At 42.7% G+C, this 21,918-nt stretch overlaps 1 protein-coding gene across 2 annotated transcripts in view; it reads right to left on the reverse strand.

The window, feature by feature from the left end:
- Positions 1-21,918, reverse strand: part of TRPC5 (transient receptor potential cation channel subfamily C member 5) — a 102,863-nt gene that overhangs the window by 38,115 nt on the left and 42,830 nt on the right. For both annotated transcript variants that reach the window (XM_027696161.1, XM_027696160.1), the window contains exons 3-4: positions 17,292-17,813; positions 639-975 (exon numbers count right to left, since the gene is read on the reverse strand). In XM_027696161.1, the coding sequence (XP_027551962.1) occupies positions 639-975; positions 17,292-17,813 (859 nt within the window). The remainder of the gene's footprint in view (positions 1-638; positions 976-17,291; positions 17,814-21,918) is intronic.

The following is a 21,918-nucleotide window of genomic DNA, read 5'->3' on the forward strand; positions in this document are numbered from 1 at the left end:
TGTGGTTGCCCAAGCCAGACTGGAATAAGAGCCTCATGTTTAACCTTCTGATAATCAGGGCTCCCTCCTTCTCCTGCTTATATTAGAGTATTTGATGTTGATTTGGTCAGTGATTATCAGCACAGAGTGAGATTTATCTTCCCTTTTTTGCCTTCCTGTATGTTATTTAGGAGTCTGGCAGCCCAGGAATAAATCGGGCTGGTACCTGCACGCTGCCTGTGGGAGCCAGGCAGGGAGCAGGCAGGAGAAGAGACAGGCTCTGGGCACTGCCTGCTGCTGTGCACCAGCCAGCAGAACTGCACCAGCAGGAGAGGTGACACTGTGTGTGACCCAGAAGCTAATTCCTAACCCACTCCTTGCACAGAGCATGGGGGAAGCAGGGAGAGAGCTGCATCTGCCACGGTTTATTCAGGGTCATGTCTAAAGGGAAGTCAGATGGCAACAGAACAGCAGAAGAGCCCTAGGCCAGCAGGATCTGTTGTTCCAGAAGGAGCCCAGCTGTTCTGCACAGTTTCTGGAGCTGGCTGCCAAATCTCTTCACATGCTGATGGTGCTGAGATGAGGAATGAGTCCCCACACAGTTGCCATGGGTGCCAGTCAGGCAACTGTGGCTCAGCTTTGTCGTGTTTGGGATTTACCTAGAACCCAGGGCAGGATCATCCACTCCACGATGGTGGGAGGTGGTCCCTGCATGTGCAGGTCGGTCCTGACGATGTGCTGCGATGCCAGCAGGAGCATGAAGAGGAAGGTCAGGTAAGAGCCGGTGTGGCAGATAAACTTTATAAATGGCTTTTTAATGAACAGTCCCAGCCTGCTCTTCGGTGCAATCAGATACGCCACGGACAGCACGGGAAACAGCAGTCCAATGGTGACACAGGTCAACAGTTTTACTGCCCAGTGTTTCCGCCTCCATCCTGGAAAACCATCGTACCAAAGTGTTGCTAGTAGCTGCTGGCAGTTTGGCTGAGCAACAAACTGAGGAGGAAAAAAAGAGAAAAAGATTATTACTGATTGGTGCTTCATGTGCACTCCCCCTCACACATGTGTTAGAGCCCACACAAACCCTCATAATATGTTCAGGGCCAGCTATGGGGTGGAAAAGCGTATTTTGGAGACAGAAGGGAGAAAGAAGGCAGATTTGGCTCTCATTTTTCTATATAAGATTTAAGATTTCTTCTTGCAGAAGAAGTCTTATTTTTCTATTTGAAGCATCCTTCTGTAGATCAGCCACTAACCACACAAAAACCTCGTGCAAAAGTGACACAATGAAAATTACTACAAGCTGTTTCTCTTCCCATGTGTTCGAGCACGTTTCTCTTCAGAACGTTTCAGGTTTCGACTGCCTCAAACAAAGCAGTGTCAGCACCTTCAAGAAGTGACTAAAAGATGAGAAAGGAGGGAAAAGGTGTAAACCTCTGAGGGTGTGTGTGTGTGTAAGAGAGAGAATGTCTCCAGAATTGTGGGGGGTGCTGCACGTGGCTCTGTGTGAGGAGGCCACAATACCTGTGTGTGGGCTGGGCATGAAGGCAGCAGTGTGAGGTGTAGCCAGGTGACATTTGTTGGGAAGCAGGACAGCACATTTGTAGTCATGCCTCGCTGTTCAGGAAGAGAGCAGCTGTAAAATGTAGGAGATTAAACAGAGGCCAAAAGAAACCTTTGATCACAGCACCAGAAGTGACACTTGAGAGTTTACTTTCACTCTGTAAAAAACAGCATTGTGATGGTGATTTACTGCATCTCAGTGAGTCCACACCAGACATGCTCAGGTAGCACAGACTTCAAACTGTTCTGATACTGAACAGCCTCTGGGATTTCAAACTCAAGCCACGATATTTCTGCTCTATGCCAGAAGACTTTATGTTCCTGATTATACCTGGTCAGCCCAGTGGCTTTCAAAGCTTTTCAGACCCAGAGATAACTAGAGATGTCTGCAAGACCAAGACAACTGTGTTTTTCTTTAGGAATCTGATTTCTAATCTGCACTGAAAATTCAAAGAAAATCTCAGCCATTGTTCTGAGGATGCTTGTTATACTCACTGTGCTGTAATTAAACCAGAAAAATTAGCTTAGCATGGAGAGAGTTATGGATAAACATACTCCTGTAGCAATATATGTATGATTGGACATATCTATATCAGAAAGAATCACACTTGCAATGGACACCACAACAGTTACAGCAGCATTGATGAAGGAGAAGAGACCTCTTATGAAGGAAGTTCAAAGCAGTGAAGATGACACTACTGTTCACTACATCTGAGATTAGCTCAGTTGGTCAGAGCATGGTGCTGATAACACCAAGAGTGTGGGTCTGATCCTCACATGGGCCACTCACCTAAGAGCTGGACTCTGTGATTCTGTGTGAACTTGGCTCACCTGTATTTAAAAGGGATGTCTGGAGGGATGTAGTGCCACCACACTATTCACTGCCCTCAGGGAATATATTTTATCAGGCAAAACACTCTTTCACCACTACACTTTAAACCAGCTCTGTGAAGGAATATGTTGTGGTAGCAAAGGGCTACTGAATACAAGAGTCTGTTTTGCCACCCCACACTGGTATGATTTTTTTGCCTCTGGAAGAAGCATATATAACATATATATCACTGCTGCCCTCAGTGACCCATACTGAGTCAGCCATCCCATGTGCATTTATGGGACAGGTACAAGGCTCTTCTTGTCATGTCCAAAGATACCCAGACATCCCTGTAGCTCTTCGTCACCAGGAGAACAGATTCAGTGTGAAAGAGGCATTAATTTAATAAAAGTTTGAGCACACACTGATATTTTTTAAGTATTCATTCACCACAAAAACTGCCCAATATTGGGAAGACTTTCAAGTGCAACTCTCAGAGCAGTCTGTATGAGCAGAACACTGTCACCACCATGTTCAAAATGATTAAACCAAGGTCAAGAAAGGAAAAATTAGTTGCTCAGTGTAACGAAGTCATTTACTTCTGTAAGAATTTTTAGATTTTGTTAATATATTTTATATATTATAACAAGATGTTTGTATTAGAAACAGACCACTTTTGGACTGGGTAGTTCAAATATATAGAATGATCCAAATTAGCATTGAAAATAAGATCTCCAAGAGGACTATCTGGCATTTATGAAGCTGGATTTTTATGTGTTATTACAACAATAAACTTCTGATGACTTCTACATGTAGCATACAAGTATGACAGTCTGTCCCAGAGGGCTTTGGAAAAGAATATCAGAAGAGCATGGGATTTGGAATCAACCTGCACATGCATGCAGCAGAAATTGGGCAATAGCTGACAGGGCCTTCAGAAAAAGCCAAGACCTTGTAATGATCAGAAAAATGTCATTGCAGCATTTCCACACTTGGGGACAGTGATTATAAAATCACAGAATCACAGAATGGCTTGGGATGGAAGGGATCCAAAAGTTCATCTCGTCCCACCCCCTGCCATGGGCAGGGACACCTTCCACTAGCCCAGGTTGCTCCAAGCCCCGTCCAACCTGGCCTTGGACACTTCCAGGGATGGGGCAGCCACAGCTTCTCTGGGCAGGTTAAAGAAACAGTTCTAGAGAAACTAAAAAACATCAAGCCTCGATGGCTGTTTGGTTGGGTTTTAATCTCTGATTTCATGTGCTTTATGTTTAAAATCTAGAAGAAACAGAAGGTTACACTGCTCTATCTTCTCATTTAAGATCCCAAACAGGAGCTGTTACTGGATGTATTCTGCACTGATTTACAACTGCTGCTTCTCTGACATGAGGCACAACTCTTTTTTCTTTTTCTTTTTCTTTTTTTTTTTCGAGGAAGAAAATGTTATAAACACATTTTCTCTTTATCACATAGGATAGAAAGCTCGAAGGGGAGAACAAAACTGTTTTTCCCTTGAGTCAAAGTCAAAGTCATTTGAGAAATCAAATGACTATATGTTCCTCTGGTTGCTGTGCAACTTGCAAGCATCTTAAAAGTGCCTCTTCTCTGCCTAATGGCTCATTTCTAAAATCTGCTTTCTCAGTTGTATCTGATGTTAGTTCTTCAAATGGAGAGAAATTCACACATCATGAAAGAGCAGCTTTAAAGAGCAGATTGGCAAAGGGGAATGGAAATGGAAAAAGCCATTAAATTTTCCGATCAAGCCAGTCCCAACCTCACTGAAAATGGCCCATGGGAAATTTAAACAAACCTCAGAAAGAGGCTCTCCCTAATGTCACAAACCACCAGATGCTGTCTTTATTAAAGGTAAGGCCAAGCACTTACCACTACAAGATTCTATTAATTTGTATTAGTCCAACTTATTAACCACAGACTTAAAATCAGTAAATATTGCTGCTTAAATCTCCAGCACTGCAGCTGGATGGAAAAAACCAAAATTTCCAGTTTGCAGAAACACTGGAATTATGAATTATAATGAAGAAGTCCACTAAGCCATTGGTGTGCTGGCTAAAGAATTGATTGTTTTTGGTAACTTTCTTTTCCTTGTTACTTAGACTAAACCATCAAATTCATTTACTAAACTAAACCACTGAATGTTCAACTCATTAAAGGTTGTCTAGGATTCATAGCACTAAATCAATGCACATAAAATACAAGAACATGAAAAAGCTTAGTTACAGCCCTTCTAGGTGTGAAGTAGCCTGAAATCCTAACAATATTGTGGAACTTTCATTATCATCCATCATTTCAAATTTCTTCATAAAGTTAAGGAAATTTCTTCAGTGCAAATAACAGAACTGAGAGTTGTAAAAGCAAGTTGACATCTTCAACATTAGATCAAGGCCCTTCCTAAGTCAAGGTTTATTTTCCACATAAGTATGGGCCCAAATATGTTTTCTCACCTTTTTGCAAAGCCTTTCATGTGCCATAGATAGAAATAGTGCATGTGCATATCACAGCCTTTTATCATTTCACAGGAATGTATTGGGTGTGACAGGACTTGGTATCAGTTAAAGCTTCTGCACAATGAAAAGCAGAGATTCTGATAATTTAAAAATCTGCTTATTGTCCAGTTTTGTAGATGGTCTAAAATGAGAGGCAAATGTACTGCACCAGAAGCTCTATTTGTTTAAGAGAATACGTGACTACAAAGCACTATTTCTCCAATGCTTAACAAGCACAGTATCAAGCATTTTTTCCAAGGATTTCTGCATTATAGGAGCCTCCAATCTCTATTAAAACAGCAGAACAAGACACCATCCCACGAACATGATAGAGAATGTGCTGACAGCTGAATTAATGAAAAGAGAAGCCTCCAAAAGGTGGCATTTATACTCAATTCAGCTAACGTAGGAACTAAACATTTGATGCTGTCCTTGTTTGTGCTGTGGCAAGAGTTAACTTTCTTCACAGTAGCTGGTGTGGGGCTGTATTTTGGATTTGGCCTGGAAACAGGGTGGGGATAGTTTTGGTCCTGCTGAGCAGCACCTGCATGGAGCCAAGGCCTTTTCTGCCTCTCCAGTGAGTCACCTTGGGGCTGCCCAAGGAGAGGGGGACACAGCCAAGGCAGCTGATTCCAACTGAACCCAGGGGTATCCCAGACTATATGGCTTCATGCTGAGCATATAAAACTGGGGGAGAAAGAGGAAGGGGGGAGATATTTGGAGTGATGGCATTTGTCTTCCCAAATCCCTGTTACGTGTTACAGAGCCCTGGGGATGGCTGAGCACCTGCCTGCCATGGGAAGTGGTGAATGAATTCCTTGTTTTGCTTTGCTTGAGTGCTTGGCTTTTGCTTCATCTATTAACCTGTCTTTATCTGAACCAATGGGTTTTATCACTTTTCTGATTCTCTCCCTCATCCCACTGTGGGGGAGAGAGCGGCTGCGTGGGGCTGAGCTGCCAGCTGGGATGGAATCACCATGGGTGCTATGAAGCCCATGGTATTGCTGGCACAACATTGTCCAGGGTGGTCCCCACTTGCAGACAAGCCTGCAGATGCATTTCCAGAGGAGGTAATCCCCAAAGCTATCTCCATCTCCATGACCTGTTGAGCAGAACCTGTCCCTAGCTGAAGATACAGTTCACTGAGTAACTGGGAGACAAGATGCAACTCCGAGTCCTTCTTGTGAGTACAACACCCCTGTATTACCTGGGAGCAGGATGCTCTGTCTCCTGGCCTCTGAAAATGGGGAAAAGTATCTGTGCCTTTCCAAAAAGTGAGATCAGCAACTCCAGTCATAGCTGTGAAGCACTCTGAGGGTAGAGACTATTGTAGTACAAAGTCTTTTATGTTCCCTCTTTCCTCCTGTCTTGCCAGGGTCTCTGTGTAACATTTGGCTTGCAGCTGGATCATGCTATTAGAGAACTTAATCTTCAACGTTCATCATACTCATTGCTACCTAATCCTATACCAAGGAGAGAATTTGTAAGGGAAAAAAGCAGCTGCTGGATGGAGTGTCTTTTTCTTAATAACTAATCTTTACTGATATTTTTAATAATTCTTACTGGGAATTAAATGCTTTCCGCATGCTCTGCCATTAATATAAATATCAAACACAGAAATTATGTTCCACCCCACTCCCCTTATCTATGGGGAAATCCCTGATCTCTCATAGGCATGAGTAATTTAGGATCAGACACAGATGGGCTGAGATATGAATGCCTCAGGGAGCAACTGAAATAGCTCCCTGATAGACATCACAGGGGCTGAGCACAGTATCTCTCTGCCTTTATTCTGATTATCCTGACGGCTGCCAACAGCCTTTTCTTTTTGGAGTTTGTTGGAGTTCTTGTCTGTACTCTTGCTGCGGATGGTGAGAGTGAATGCTCTTCATAGATGAATAATCACTAATTTGTAACTGCTGAGCCCTGTGCTAATAAGCAGGACAGAGTTCTTCTATCAGTCAGCTCCATCAGCTCCCAGGGAGGTTCCCACTGAGAGCCAAACACAGCATGGGAGCCATGGAATTAACTTCAGTTCCCGTCTGACAGTTGTTTGAGTAGGTCAGAGTCACTGTACCCCAGGGCATCTCAAACACAGCAGCTGAACACCTGCAAGGTTACTGGGTCTGGGGGTATTATTATATGCTATTGCCCTCTACAATTAAAGCTATTTTGGCTTTGGAAAGACAGATTTTCACACGAACTGAGGTAGATCTTGCAGTCTGTGTGACAGTCAGGCAACTGCAGTGTCTGATGTAGTAGCATAGGCATGTATTTTAGGTAGATCTGCAATGAAGGTAGATTTCCCGTGATCCCAAGACTCTCATGAAAAGGACAAACACCATTGCCATTCTCCACTCAACTGGAAGTCCTGTCCCATCCCTCAGAGGTGCTGCCTTGCACCTTCCTCTCTGGCAGATCCAAGGGAGATGTCTCTAAAGACACATCTCCCCCCGTGCTAGGGAGCACAGTGAGGCCAGGCAGGGTGGGAGCAGCAGGTCTGTGCCCCTCATCTCCATCCCACAGCACCCGGGGTGTCCACCCCACACACCCCAACACAGCTGGGGAGCCTTTGTACTTGAATTTTCAGAATTAATTGCCTAGAATTTCCTTCCTCCCATGTAGACACTGAAAAGTCCTACACTGTCAGTCCTAGCACAGACTTGGGTTTATCAATCAATGCCACATCTTAATATCTTAACCCAAAAGCTTAATACACGCTGTCCAACAGCCCAAGCAGTCTGTAACAGTTGGTACAATGGATCACACCACTCAATGAAGTGATCACCTTTACTCTGACTTCAGCAACATGAAGTTTCATGCAAAGAACTGGACTTTCAAAATCCATCTTTTTCCCGAACTCCCAAATCCTGGGGATGCTCCTGCTAAGAACCAAGTAGCACAAAACACTTCCAGGGCCAGACAGACCCTTCTGCCTCCATCTGTACCAAGGACAAGATCTTCTGAGAAGATCTGGAAATGCAGTGGTTGTGTTGGTTTGATTGCTCTTAAAGGAAATTCCAGTGGGCAACACTCAAAGAGCCCCATTTCTAAATTATCTCAAGACAGGAGAGAGAACCTATGTGTGGCCTAATCTGATGCCTGTTGCAGAGAGCCAGTGAGCCCTGTGAGACCAGATATTCTAGATAAGAAATACCAGCCTCCTCAAGTTTGCAGTGTTGCAAATGGTGAGATGAATAAGAAAATCCTCTTTTGTAGCATATTTCTTTTTAAAGTTCAACCTTGTTAATGACTGCAAAGTTATTTACATTCTGCTGCTGAAGTGTGAGCTGCAGAGGGTAAACACCTAATGGTTGTTCATCATGTTAATTAAGTACTTTCTGCAAAAGGGAAAAAAAAAAAAGGAAGAAATAAGACAAAGTAGTTGGAGGGGAGGCTGCATAACTTGGGACTACAACACAACATTCCTTATCAGATACTTCCAAGGGATAATCTTTTTTTTTTTCCAAATGAATATGGTATCAAAAACAGAGCTGCTACTCACACGCCTGTCAGTACCAGCAGTGAAGCACTGATGCAAATCCAAATGGAAGCATTCCCACCACTAAGGAGATCACACAGCTGAGCTGGACTGAGTCCTTCAAGAAAACCTGGTGCTGCCCAAATTGCCCAAACCCTCAGCTGGTGAATAAAACAAACTCCAGATGGACATGATCCTCCACAGATGAACATACAGCCTCAAATCAGAGAGACCTTTGTCTAATCTGTTCTTAAAATATTTTAAAATATGATGCCATATGAATCTTAACTAAAGGTCTTCATACCACGTCTCTCTGATGATAGCAGACATGAACTCAGCTTAAGCAGTAGCAATTGCAAATTCAGCAGTGATGTGAATGCTGGCAAAAGGAAAGACTGAATAACCCCTCAAAGCCTGCCACAGTTCCATCACAGTTCACGGTTTTAACACATTCATGTTGGATTTGCTTAAATTATTTAAATAAAAGAAGTCGCACATATCTTAGGACAAAGGCAGATGCTTGCAAATCCTGGATGCCTACCCATGGAAGAAGCAATTATAAAATCTTTAAGCTTGTAATTAAATTCATGTCTACTCAGAGTGCTTAAACGTGTGTTTAGCTGTAGGTTTGTATTTATGGCCGGTGTCAGCAGGATTTAAGTGCATTAAGTTCAGCAATGAATAAAGTGGAGGTGCTGAATGGTGCTCCTGCAGCAAACACCCCACCAGAACAGGGTTCCTTTGGGTCAGACCCTGAGCACGAGCCCAACACTGATAAATAAATTCCTGGGGGATGTATTCCAGCAAACATCCCAGGGTATGGTTCTGTTACAAAGATTCAATAGATCCGAGCTGGGTTTCCAAAGGCAGAGTGCTGCAGTGCCAGCAAGCACTGAATACAAGCAACACACCTCAGAGAAAGTCAGTTAATCCCCAACACACACCTGGGCTCCAAGAGCTGAACAGGACATATTGGACACATCCTCAGAAGCACTGGAAAAACACTCAGGCTAAAAACCATTTAGAGACAAATCTTTTAGCGTTTCCTAAGTCCCCTTGCAGGCAGCACTTCAGCAGTTACAGATCCTGGAAATGAATACTGGGAGCTCTCAGGGGCTTTAGCTGAAGTGGGGAAGGTATTGACTTTTAAATAAAAGGCTGGGTTTATTCTCCCTAGTGGATTTTTTAACATTTACATTAAGTAAGTGATAAGTAAAGCAAACATGAAAACTTTAAAAGTCATTCACAAGTATTTTTAAATACATACCTACTTTACCCAATTACTGTCAATAAAAAGTTCTAAAAATATTTTTCCTTTGCTCCCTTTCTGACCTGACACACATCTACAGTGAAACTAATTTTGGGGGTTTTTTTCTTTCTTCTTTTTACCTCTTCTTGAATGAGTAAATTTACTCCAATATCCATGAATGAACAAGTTAGCAGAGTATAAACACTTCTCACGTACTTGGGAACCTCTAAAGGCTACCTCTGCTCCTGAGTAGTACCGCTGCTGAGGGGTGAGGACATACACTTTGCTGGAGGATGTTTACTCAGTCAGCTGGGGTTTGTAAAGAATAAGAACAAAAATTGCAGTCACAACTTTTAAATGTCAGTCTGCACAAGTTTGGGAGGGTGTTATGATTAACCCATCTATTCATCTCACTTCTCCTGCAGCAAAGACTCATGAGGTAACTGTGTCCTCAGTCACCTCGTCTGGATAATGATGGATCTGATGTAGACATGGGAGGGGCAAGGGTGTGGAATCTCAGTTCTTTTCTGTAGAGAGTTTCATAACTCACTTCTCTAAGGCACAGAAATGATGTCGAAATTGGCAGAAATCGGGTAAATACCAGTGACCACTTCTGTACCTAAATGAAAGAATCCATAGCAATGGTTTTTCTACAGATTTCATTATTTCAGGGTGTCATTCAAAGTGAAGTAGGAAATAACACGATATACTCTTCCCCAGTGCTATAAAGCTGACTCCAAATACACTCCAGACCTTCAGATGTGGGAAGACTGAACACTTGGCTGATATCATAGAGAAGGTGTCACTTCTCTCCAGTTTTTGTTGTCTGTAGAAAGCCCATCAATCATGCCCTGTACTTTGGCTTTGGCTTCCCAAGCCTCTTCTCTTGCTGGCAAGAAGACTGATGTGGAACTTGAAGTTAAGGGAACTGACAAACTCACTAAATCATTCTTGAGTGTTGTTAAAACAGTGCAACCTCCTTAGCTTTCAACATATTTCCTGTCTTTGTCCAGGAGATCATTAAGTCAGAGGCACAAGGCACCAAAAATGACTGAAAGAATGATCCTGGCATTTACTGCCCGCTATACATCACACTAACACAAGCAGAGTCCTTGTCCTTGACTAAGGTTTTTTCTTCAAATTTGCACATGACAAGATTAGTCAGAGATGATTTTGCTGTCAAAAGAGAGTGTTCTGCAGTTCTGTTCTGTGACAGCTGCAATATGTGGCTAACCTTCACCAAGTTGGAACATTTTGGTGCTACATGAATAATATACCAAATAATACTGTTTCCTCAAATAAACATTCAAGTCCACTTTGTCAAACTGGTGAACCACCAGTTCTCTGAATATTATTTATTCTTCCAAGTTTGGACAGAAGTTACACTTCAATGACTCCTGTCCTAATTTTTGTAACAGCTGCAGAGGTTGAAATTTCCATGATAATTTCCAAAACTGAACAAAGAGATCTGGCAACTGCACGAGCCCATAGAGTAGGGGCTCTGAGATATGCCCCCCCAGCAGTCAGCAGGAATGACTCTTTTAAGGGTGCAAATATAGACAAATCTCCCCACCTGCCACACTGAAGTCCTGCCTCTGAGACTGCTGATAACAGCTCGGTTAGCACCACGTGCATGAAAGCCTGCTGGGATTGAGTTTGGGAAAAAACAGCTTCATTCAGCACAGGCCATTGTCCACACACCAGGTGGGAACTCTGCTGCATACAACAAGGATGGATTGTTGTATGGAATGGATGGTGTCAGAAAATGAAAGGTCACATTTGCACATTCAGTGCTTTTGAAATCCCTAAACTTACATTCAGGTTTGTGTGTAGAACAGACCTGGACATAGTGTAACCACAGCATCCTCACCATCGAACACCTCAAGGGAAGTGGATGTTCCAGATTCACTGGAAATGAAAAAAAAGCTTCCACAAAGAGCACCTCTGCTTTCCTCATTTAGTCCTAATGAAGATCTTTTCCCAACCTGGTAAGACTTCCTTCTAGAAAACCAAAAGTAAAAGCCTGCTTATGCTGTGCATGCTCAAGGAAGGCTTTTCATTATGCCTTTAAAGAGCACAATGCAAATATTCAGCCCTGTATCGTTATTCCTCCAGGCAGTCTAGCAAGAAAACAGACAAACCCACAGGAGAATAACTTAGCTATGCCTACAAGCAAAGAAAGATCTGTGACCATCCATCAGGTTACCTGAATGGCTTTCAAAATGGGTAAAAAGGTGCAGGACATGAGCTTTGATTTTCACAGATCTTGCGTTTCATTTTTCATGCATCTCTGATATTTTTATAAGCTCTTTTTATACACTAACTGAAGTGCCCTCAGAAATTTTCCAGGTTTATGCACACTCCCTGGAGAGTGATGCTGTGCTTCTGACTGCAGCCACACAGTTGACAAGAGTCAAGACACAGCGGAAAAATATGCGGCACAGCAGGAATGATTATTCATTTACTCCAGTACTGTACCTCAAGAGGTGCTTGTCTATGTAAATGTCCTGGGAAAAAAAAAAAAAAAAAAAAGGACTGAAACTGTTGAAGCTTCATCCTGAAGAGAAAACAGCAAAGAGCAATATTTTTGAATCGGGAAAGCAAAGAATTCTATTCCTCTCCTTTCCTGCCATTGATTAGAGCACAGCGATGAGGAGAGACTACAGTTAAGATTTCTGAGAGGAAATTTGTGCACTCCTTTGATTTAATTCTGTGAAAGTGCTAAGCAACATAGTCATAGGCAAAAGAGGTTTTTTTCTGAGTGCCTTGTGTGCATTTTTTACAGACACATAAACTAAACCTGCACAGCTATTTGCCAGTACCAGCAGCAGAAAAATCCATTTAAAACCCCACGACTGGGATGTTTCACTTGGTTTTGAAGATGTGAATGACCTGTGACAGAGAACAGGAATAAGCTGAATGTATATTGCTATTCTTGTGGCACAGCAGAATGTTAAATACAAAGAGAAATCTGCCTTTTTAGACCTCATTCACTGCTACACTATGGTTGTTCTACATTATTGGCAATGTAAAAAAAAAACTTAAAGGACATAAAAATTCTCTTTGCATGCTGCCTATGCTGTGATTCTCTAATACAACAATATACACTGTATATACAACTGTGCTTTACATGACTGGCAAGATCCTAAGAGATGACTTTTCCCCATCTTTTCTTAGAAATGCAAACAAATTAACAAATGCAGAGCTAATTTGGTGCCAGAAGAGCAGAGTGAAGACTGATCCTCAACAGCTGAACTGTGTCTTTTTGTATTAAATCCTCAGCATCTTTCTCCTTCCAAAATTAGTCATGAATAAAAGAATTTGAAAAGTAATAATACAAAGACAAATGCTATATACTACAGAGCATTTATGAAAAACCTGCTGGTCTCTTAGACCAGAATTACTGCAATCCTTCAAAAATGATTTCTTTAACAGTGGACTGAGAAAATTGACATGTCTGTGCTGGATCTAATCAGTCATGTTTCTCAGTGTACTAGTGCTGTCATCTTTTTTTCTAATATTTTGTGACCATTATGCAAACAGGGATCACAACTATTAAGTCCTGCCTACCTTCTGGAGAAACGATCAGGGCCCTTTTGCAAGTTGAATCTGAGGACACAGCCATTCTACACTTAAGATGAGAAGTGAGAAGGAGCTTCTGACCATTGCACAGCATGTTTTAAACATTTACTGCTATAAAATATACTACAAAGTTACCTTAGGGCACATTTTAATCTTTCCCGTATAACTGAGTTTTTTCCATCTGCCTAAACAGTAATTTACCCTCTAGGATTTACGGGCTTATTAAAAAAAACCCTGAAAAGCAAGAAATTTATTCTCCATTTTTTTGACCCTCCTGCAAAGGAAAAAGGTCTTCTTGGTAATAAGTGACACGTTTGTCAGTGTGTAAAACATTAAACCGGTTTAATGGTTGGGAATAATCAAAACTTGTACCTCCCAGTGTTTTTTGGTGAAAAAAAAAATAGAATAAGAGATTTTTCTACCATTGTAAAGACAAACCTGTACCTATGTCACGAGGCAGAAATGCACTGGCAGTGGGATGTACCTGGAGATACAGGCTGAGCTGGAGCCCTTGGGGTGAGGCTGCTCTGTTTCTGAAGGAGGAACACAACTTAAGTGGTTCCCTTTGCTAAGCCAGCCCTTGCCCACCCTGTTCCTGTGAAGACTGAGGCACTCAGGCCAGGTTAAAAGATGAGCTTCTGCGCCCCATGAGTGTGTTTACAGGACTCGGTGCAGAGAACCTGTCTGTGGCAGGGCTGGTTGCTAATTGTTTGCTAAAACTTAAAGAACAAGATCAGGTTTTTCCTCTAATAGCTAAGTGCCTAAAGGTGCAGCTAATTCAGCAAATGCCTCAGCGAGATAAATGTCTAATCTCCAACAGGATTTAGGTACTTAACTAGATTATACTCTGTTAAAAAATTTACTGCCTATTCATCTGCATAGTTAGCACCTATTTAGCTTTGAAAGCCAAGGGCACAGTTTGGAGCAAGAGCTCACAGAATAATCCATAGAACCACAGACTCGTTGAGGTTGGAGAAGACCTCTGAGATCATTGAGTCCAACAATTAACCCAGGATCATCATGTTCACCACTAAACCATGTCCCCAAGTGCCACATCCACACACCTTTTGAACACTTCCAGGGATGGTGACTCCACCACTTCCCTAACCAGCCTGTTCCAGTGTCTGACCACAGACACCTAGCTTTTCCCATTGGGATTTTTTTCAGTCCTGTATGTTCGCTGCTGGGGTCATCAACCTGCACTAGAAATTTGAATGCTGTTACTTTTCCTTCCCTGGAACAAACCAGCACCTTCTCTTCAGTATGGGAGTGCAATGGGGGCTGGGGGGAAAGGCACGGTGGGTTCATTGAAACCCCTTGGAGAGAAGAACACTGAATAATGTGTCTGGTGGAGACTCCTGAATTCCCAGATCACTTACACTGCTGCAAAGTGATTTACACACAGTCCTGCTCCTCCATCAAAAGGCAATGATCTCTTTACCCATTTCCTCTTAACGACTTCTTTGAAAAGAATCTTGAACTTGAACTTGCCTGGCCAAGTAAGCTGAAATGGAATAATTTTATATTTTGGGGGAAATTTGAGGTTTAATTCACTAAAAAAGAAAAACGCTGCAGGAAATTTGTCTACCAATTATTCTAAAAACAATGTGAAATTATGCTGAATAGAAAGAACAAACACCTGCAATAACAATTGACACCCCAGAAAATAACCAAAGTCAATTTTGGATTCTTGTCTTAGACAACTAGAGATTTGACTTTTATTTTTGGACACATTAAGATATAAAAAGCTTCTCCATCCAATCCAATCCCATTTAATGTTAAGACAAAAAGCTTCAGCGGAACAAGATGATCTGCTTTTAAAAGTCTGCTGTTTCTCTCTGCAGAACTCTCTTTCACGAAACCAAACTCGCTTCTATTTTCCTTCCTGTCCCCACAAAAATTCTCTCAGTCTGATGCTCTTCAATCATGATTAAAAAACATTTCTCAGCATCTCCCTGGCAAATGTTCCTACTCATTTTTTCAGAATCTGGCAGGATGTTTGTATCTTGCTTGAGGTTTTGTATTGCACTAATTATCATGATAAGATGGCCTAATTATCATGGTAAGAAAATCACAATCATCCTGCAGGATGCATCAGGTTTTTGTGAACACTAGGTAGGATGATGGGGTCCAGTATTTGGTTTCCCAACCTCATTCATTCTGCCCCAGCCCACCAGTATTCTACCTGTGTTGCCTGACTTTAGCTGGCAACACAGAGCATATTTGCTATCATTTATAGGCTGGAACTGTCATGAATGTGTCACAAAACATGGAATTTGTCCATATGCTTGGGATTCAGTCAAATATGCCTTAAAAAAAAGGATAAAAACCGTCAAGAAAGATTTAAAATTTGTTACCCTAAAATAAAAAAATCATCAGGACTGTTCAGCACCACATTTCAAATACAGTGAAGCCCTTCAGACTTGTACTTGCTGAATGTGAATACGAGATAAGGGTGGCCACAGATTTACACTTGGATGCCAGCAGTAACCTGACATCAGGATCAGCACTGATCTACACACAGCAGTGCCAGGGGTAGCCTGGCTGCTGAGGGGTGCACGTGAGAGCAGCATCTGTGGCTGCCAGGTCAGTAAAAAAGCAGAAGTAGTCTTTCTGGTCCTTCTTAGATTCAATGAACACTCACCCTATTACCTGTATTGCCCTCTTCCAGACTGATGTTTCACTACTTTTTTGTGTCCCTAAAGCACTTATGGTGTTACCTGACACTGTCACAGCCCGAGTACAAAGCACAACCTGACATGACCCCAGTGAGCCTTGCTGACCCTTCACTGGATCAGCCCAGTGAGAGCAGTAAGTGGCCAAGTACTGAACCCCAGAAGCTTGAGGTTCTGGCTCCAGCTCGTTGCATCAAAGGGACTGGCACTCAGGAAGCACAACAGACCAAAGGGATGAAAGAAAATCTGCATCTTTCACTTCTTGACTATCGTAGTTTGGATGACACGAGCAGCCATTCGGGGAGGTGGAAAGTTATCATATCATGTTGGGTCAGTGCATGAAATGAAGCGTTGAATTTGGGGAAGGCAGTGAAAAGAGGAATGCAACAGGGTCTTCTGCCACCCACGTCACCCTCCAAGACACAGAAGAATGTGAGAGACATTGCAATTCAGTCCCTCAACCAAGCAGCTAAATTCCTCCTTCAGATAACCTGGAATATCACTGGCCAACAGTCATATATCATCTACTGAATTCTGTCAGGGTTTGGAAAGAGAAAGAAAATCCAGAGCCAACTAATGAAACTGTTGTCAGCATTCTTCTGGGGTTCATGGCCTTTATTGAATCAACTTATAAATCTCTGGATTTGCAAGGCTTCTGAAAGGCTCTGTGTCCTTTAGCTGAAGTATGGCTTTCCTCTCTGGAACTACAGGCAGGAGTTTGAATTTCTGGGCATTGCTTCTCAGTTCCTAAAACACAGATGGATCAAGGACCAAGAATCAACCTGAGGGGTCAGAAGTGTGAAGAAGTATTTGCATGATGTGATCCTCTTCTGAGCATCACACAAGCATCTTCACCTAATAAAACTGCTGGTAACATGGAGACCTGAGACAGTAGCAGTGCTCCAGATCTCTCCTGCTCTCTTTAGCTGCTCTCATTTCTCTGACCCCTCTGAACTAGTGTTGAATGGGTACTTAGAAGTGTTTGGTGGCTGCAGGAAGTGAATTGTGTATTATACTATTTCCTGCAGTCAATGAGGAATCCAAGGAGTCAACCTTTATGAGCTAGGCAACCCCTTCTAGCTTTGGGTTCCTGTACAAAAGCAGCAACTGGGAAAAGCTTTTGGAGGCAGACCTGGAAATGTCTGAAGGCTGTTCTTTGCAGGGGGATGGGCAACAATGAAATGGGATTCAAGTAGCTTTGAAACAGAAATTGTTGGTACTGTAGAAGCCGTAGCCCACTGCAGCAAATCCCAGTCCTGTTGCCCCCAACTGTCATCAAATCCACCTTGTCACCAAGGTGCACTGAGCCTGCTGGTTTGTGATTAACCAGGTGCACAGGGTTCTCTGCTCCATGCAATATCACACCTGAGAGCCAGAAACACTGAATAAACTCACAGTGAGTAATGAATTGTTTTACCCAACACCTTCACATTTAGATGGCTCTTACCTCTTTCTGGTGGTACTTTATTGCTACCTTTAGCTTTGCCAAATCATGACATTTTTGGGGGTCCAGCTCTTCACTTTGATCATCTCTGTGATTGAGAATGATCTCCAGTTCTCGGGAGCTCCGTGCTTGATCCAAAAGGTCCTTAGCAAAACGCTTGCATTGCTGTGAGAGTTCTTCATATTCAGCCTTGAATTCATTTTCCACTTTGCTCAACTCCTTCAGCTCCCAGCCCAGTCGGAAGGCTGTCAAAATGGGATCCTCACTTGATAAGGCAATCAATGAAGGGCTGGCTAAGGCTTTGTAGATGTTCAGCCTTGACCTGGAATGCCTCAGGCTGTCCACCTCCGAACTGGAGACACATTCCACACAGTTGCATCTGATCTGGTGTGGGCGTGGAATCGTTACCCGTCTTTGGACAAGCAGTTTGATGATTTCATAGTTGTTGGTGTGAGCAGCCAGCATTATCGGGGTGATATCTGGAGTGAATTCTGAAAACTGGGTGTCCATCATCAAGGTTGGAACCTGTAGGAAGGGATAAACCATAAAGGGATGAAGTCATATCTCATGTGGAACAGCAGAAATCAGATGTCCCCCTTTCATACTTTTGAAGTGACACCATAACAAAACAGAGTTTTTATAACACTCTCTGTTCTTTAAATCCTGCTATAGTCATGGACACACACACACACACACTGCTGTTCTGGCAAAACCATCTTCCCCCAAATCATGCCAGTCTGCCTCCTAATCAGGAACCTGTGACCACTCAGCTTCCAGTCTGAAAAGTCAGTCCCATCCCCATCCAAATGCTTTATATGTAAACCTCATCTGAAATGGGTGTTGGTTCATATACCAAAAGAAAAAAAAAAAAGGGAAAAAAGAAAGGAAGACAAAAGGCACAGGTAACTGCACAAAAAGAAAATCTAGAAAAGAGTGAGCACTGAATAGCCTTCCATAGCTATCACTATTTGCACGATATATTCTGCATTGGCAGGCCAAGAACCTGCTTGTAGCAGGTCCTGCAAAAAACAAACACTGGTCTGCAGGTAGGCAAAGCTCTTCTTCTCTTTTCCCTACTGTTTTTATTTGAAAATACTTTTCAGTGTAAGGATACATTGCATAACTGCCCTCAGAATAGATTCATTGTTTTTTTTTTTAAATGGATTTGAAAAAAGTGAAATGTAAAATTAATGAGCCATAGTCCACTAGAAATAAGCCACTCCAGGCTGTGCATTCCAGCTACTATTGCACTTCCCAAAAGATGAACTTAATGCACACCCTGTTGTGTCTTATTACTGTATGCAGAGAGCAAAATTAGATGGAAATGCTTTTACATCCCAAGCACACAGGGTTTCCATTTGCAGCACAGGCAGCTCTCTTTGTTGTGTGTTAATCACTACTCAAACACATTGTCCTCCCTGTGCCCACCACTCCTGCCCTGGCACTTGGCATCCTGCTGCTGGCAGGAGGAATGCTGGTTTTGGGGAACAGTAGGTCTGTTTCACCTTGCAAATGTCAAAGGTGCTTGAGACAACTACTGTCAAAGAGTCGTAATGACAGGGAATATTAGTCTGTATAAATCCTAAAGTAAAGCAGTGATAAAGTATCATGAGGTAAGCGATTAAAAATCCTCCAGTAGGATACCCCCAAGGCTGGTTATGAGGCAGTGAACCTCCAGCCACGGAATGTCAGTTCCCTGGGAGTGAAGGGCCTCTACAGCACAAAAGAGCTAAAGCCATCAATAAACCTCTACAGATGCGACAGTGGGACAGAGCCCGTTCACAACACACAACACAGTCCCAAATGTGGTCAACACACCAAGACGTGTTACTGAGTTACTGAAGAGCTCCTAGTTACTGAAGCAGGGCTCACTGGGGGGCTAGAGGGATTTTGGGGAATGAATTTGCTACCCTAAATGTGGCATGTGAGGAGTTAAATCCCTGGCAGCCTGCAGACACACGGGTGTAGAGAGGCTTTGCTACCCAGGCTGGTCCCTACAGAGGCAGGAGGGAGAGGATAAATAGGGCTCATGGGGAAGCAGAGAAAACAGTAGTGAGGATTTGCTGTGGGTCATAGAGGGCTTGTGTCTCTTAGCAAAGGTGGATAAATGTATTTTAAGATGTCTAGTAACAAATGGCTGAAAGCAGCTCTTTTTGTAAGGTCTTTGACTCTCTTCCTTTTCTTTTGTTTAGCTCCTTTAGGTAGTTTGTTAAATGTCAAGAGAAAGGTGCAGGTTTTTTTTCTCTTTCTTAGAAGCTTCTTTTTCTTAAGTCCTGATCCTTGAATATAACTGCATTTATCTTTCTTCCCCTCCTTTTTCAGCCAGTGACTGGTTGCTGTGTTCAGAGCCTCTGCCTCAAAGGAAGAACACTTTTCCCCTCTATCACTCCTATTACTATCAAATTTAATCTTGTTTTTCTATATCGAAGTTATTGTACCCAGGGCTGTGAAAAGGATTTTCAGCTTTCCACAGATGAGTTATTCATGTTGCTTGGAATATGAAATGGGCACTTGAGGAGAAGGTAGTAATGTTACAGGTGGGGACAGTGCTCCTCCTGTCTGTTCCAGAGGTTTTCTATATCTGGATCTAGGGCACTCAAAGTTATTGTTGCAATGTTTGGGATCAAACCAAGTGACCTCTCCTCCCTTGTTCTGGCACATACCAGCCCTCACCCTCAAAATGGTGCGGTGTTTCATGAGGCTCTAGCAGCCTCTGTGGTAAAGGCATGTGCTCCTGGGCAGCTTCCAGCACTTTTAATTGAGGGATAAGGGGGGAAAATGGTGGTGCAGAGACACAGAGGCTCCCTGGGATCTGGGAGCAGATCAGTGTAAGGTCTCAGATCACCAGAGCTGAAGCTGATTTCTGAGCAGCAAAGCAAACCAGCGACACACAAAGCAGGAGCAGTGTGACTGATGGCTGCTGTGGCCTCTTTACCGTGCCTGGCTGACCCAAGGGCCGTGCGTTGGCCAAAAAATTGTGGTAAGTATTTTTGCTGTCTTCTTGCAGTGTTCTGATAACCTGCATCATAAACTGTCTTGTTTTAAAGCTCTGGCTGTGCAAAGCCAGCCTTTGCTCAAAGGCTCTGTTCTACCACTGGAGTGACAGCAGAGATAACAACAACACACCATCATCACTGATGTTCCTCCAGTGCTACTCTGCCCGGTTGAACTCATGTTTAGATCAGCTTCTTCTATGTCTTGGGTTAACTCACAGTGATGAAATCAAGAAGAGGAATAATTTATTCTACCCCAAGGGCTCTGCTAAGCTCTTCCAAGGTTATTTTCATTAAGTGACCTGAATAACGAAATTCTTTTCCATTAACCTCATCACTTGACATAAGCTGTTAAGCTGAGCCCTTCAGAATCTTATTGCCACTACTGGCATAGGAGAAGTGCCTCGTCTGTGTTTCATCTTGGTAATGTTCACTTGAGAAATTAACACTACCATTAACAACAAGTGAATGAATACTTCCTAGATTTAATCCTCATAAACGTAGGCTGTTTACAACTGTACCACTGCTTCTCTGAATGATGCTGCAGCCAGTGAAAAATCCCCTTTATTTAAAAAAGGAGGGTGAAGAAACAAGCTTAATTCATTAAAAGAGAAGAAAATGAAGGATTAGCTCACAGAAAAGCATTGTTTGGTATAGCTACACTCTCCTCTCAATGGAAAAACAAGTTTTCCATCCAGTAGTGCACTGCTGGAAGGGAGGTCTGGATAGGGAGAGCAGGAATCTCCATTGATGTTAATTGTGAACACAGGGTAAGAGGAACAAAACTACAGAGAGAAAAAGGGGAAAAGCTGGCACTGAAGGTATGATGGCCTTGTTGTAGAACTTTCAGGAGTTTTACTTTGAACTTAATCTAGTCTGGTATCTTCCCTGGAGCAGGTCCTCTGGTTTAGTGTGTGCAAAAGCAACATAGCCCAAGTGTTCCAAGACTGCTCAGCAATGTGAACAAAGGTGCAATAAATGGGAAAGCTAAGGAGATTCACCTCAAAAACACTGTCCTTAACCAAACTGATAGACTAGTATGAATACACCTTTTGCCTTTTATAGACCATGGAAGCTAAAACACTTGTTCAAACTCCAGAAGACTTCAAAGCACTCTACAGTGTTTCCATAGCATCTGTCATCTATTGATGCATACATAAAGGGACAACTAGATGAAAAAGCTGTTCTGCAGCAAGGGAACTCAGCAGTCAAGTGCAGAATCTTGAACTCTGAGGAGAGTCTGGCTCTTTTTATTTACTATTTGGGGTCATTTTTCTGTGTCTGCATCTTACACTTTTCTGCCCCTCTATATTGACTGTGCCCCTGACTATGGTCTGGTGACCCTGACAGACACTGGTCTTCCTTCATGTTCAGGTCTCTGCTCAGCAATTACAGGTGCTCTTCAGCTGCAGTCTCCCCACATAACCCTTCAGCAATGCCTGATGTCATTACTGGCTCTGCCAGTGAACAAAGTGAAACAAAATGTTAACATCACAGCTGAGTTCCCAGTTACTGAAGGCTTCAGGACCTCAATTGTAGATCTGAAGCAATGGAGAATATCTAAAAAAAAGGCAAAGCCTAACCACAAAATCCTTTACTTAGTCTTGTTAATCACTACTTGTAAACTTCTTGGGTCG

Source organism: Neopelma chrysocephalum, unplaced genomic scaffold, assembly GCF_003984885.1.
Source record: "Neopelma chrysocephalum unplaced genomic scaffold, ASM398488v2 Primary Assembly neopelma1_105, whole genome shotgun sequence".
In the NCBI taxonomy this organism is placed as follows: domain Eukaryota; kingdom Metazoa; phylum Chordata; class Aves; order Passeriformes; family Pipridae; genus Neopelma; species Neopelma chrysocephalum.